The 1,254-nt window shown below is 46.8% G+C and overlaps 1 protein-coding gene across 1 annotated transcript in view; it reads right to left on the bottom strand.

Annotated features, from left to right (window-relative positions):
• Window positions 1-1,254, bottom strand: part of CDH5 (cadherin 5) — a 27,200-nt gene that overhangs the window by 22,511 nt on the left and 3,435 nt on the right. Inside the window, exon 2 of the mRNA XM_023523586.1 lies at window positions 409-697. Coding sequence (XP_023379354.1) covers window positions 409-697 — 289 coding nt within the window. The remainder of the gene's footprint in view (window positions 1-408; window positions 698-1,254) is intronic.

The following is a 1,254-nucleotide window of genomic DNA, read 5'->3' as shown; positions in this document are numbered from 1 at the left end:
GGGCTCTAGTCCTCCCCTGCTACGCCTGCATGGATCATAGAGATGACTCTTTGTGCCTTTGTGACAGAATTGGCATCTTCCTGTGCAAAAGCTATGCTCTCGGTGTGCCAGTCCTGACAGTCAGAGCAGTGGGTGGGGTTTGCTTTAAAGAGTAATCAGACGTGCACGTGTCTCTGATGGGTAAGGCTCAGTTTGTGATCAGAATCAGGGCTCAGTCTGGGGCCACGTCAGAGCTTAGTCTGTGAAGCAGTTTCTTTCAAGCCATATAAAATGGCGATATGGGCATTACAATCACTGCTCGGAACTCACCGAATCCTGGCCCAGGCAGTGAAGTTGCTGATGGAGAGGGGCATTCAGCTGGGGATGAGGGAGAGTGGGAGGGGGCAGAGGGACAGACTGGGCACGTACCCACAGCCGACATCTCTGGCACAGATGCGTTGAAAAACCGGTGCGTGAAGACAGGCCAGTTGTCATTGACATCGTGAACTTTGATGGTAAAGCTGGAAGGAGATTCCAGGTTCTTCTTGGTGTCCTTGTCCACTATAAGGGCAACAAGGTGGTACTCGGAGATCTTCTCCCTGTCCAGCCTCTCAAAGGCATACACGTCCCCTGTGTCCTCATTGACCCGGAAGACCTTGTCCGCAGACTCTCCTTTGAGCACGTACTTGGCGTTCTTGCGGTTTACACTCGATTTGATCTAAGAGAGAAGAGGTGCTGTGAGCTGAGAATGGGCATTGGTAGGCTGCGTGCGTGTGTGAGTGTGCGCGCACATGTGAGTGTGCAAGTACATGTGTGTAGCTACGTCTATGTACACACATGTGTGTTTGTGCACATGCGTATGTATGTGTGTGTGGTGCTGGCCAGGAATGTGACATTGCAGTTTTTAAAAAACTAAAACTGACATACAGTATCATATTCATTTTGGGTATAAACACAATGCTTTGACATTTATATTCCTTACAATGTAATTCTCATGATAAGTCTAATAATTATCTGTCACCATACAGAGTTATTACCATAACGTTGACTCATTTCCCTGTGCTGTGCGTTACGTCCTCATGACTTATTCATTTATAACCAGAGGTTTGTCTCTCTCATTCCCCTTCACCCTTTTTGCCCATCCACTCACTGTCCTCCCCTCTAGCAACCCTCAGTTCTCTGTATCTATGAGTTTGTTTCTGTTTTTTGCTTTTTTTTTAGATTCCACGTGTAAGTGAAATCACATAGTATTTGTCTTTATCTGACTTATTTCAC

This window comes from Pteropus vampyrus, unplaced genomic scaffold (genome assembly GCF_000151845.1).
Source record: "Pteropus vampyrus isolate Shadow unplaced genomic scaffold, Pvam_2.0 Scaffold394, whole genome shotgun sequence".
Taxonomy (NCBI): Eukaryota; Metazoa; Chordata; class Mammalia; order Chiroptera; family Pteropodidae; genus Pteropus; species Pteropus vampyrus.
Note: the sequence above shows the minus strand (reverse complement) of the source record. Positions and strands in the feature narration are given on the sequence as shown.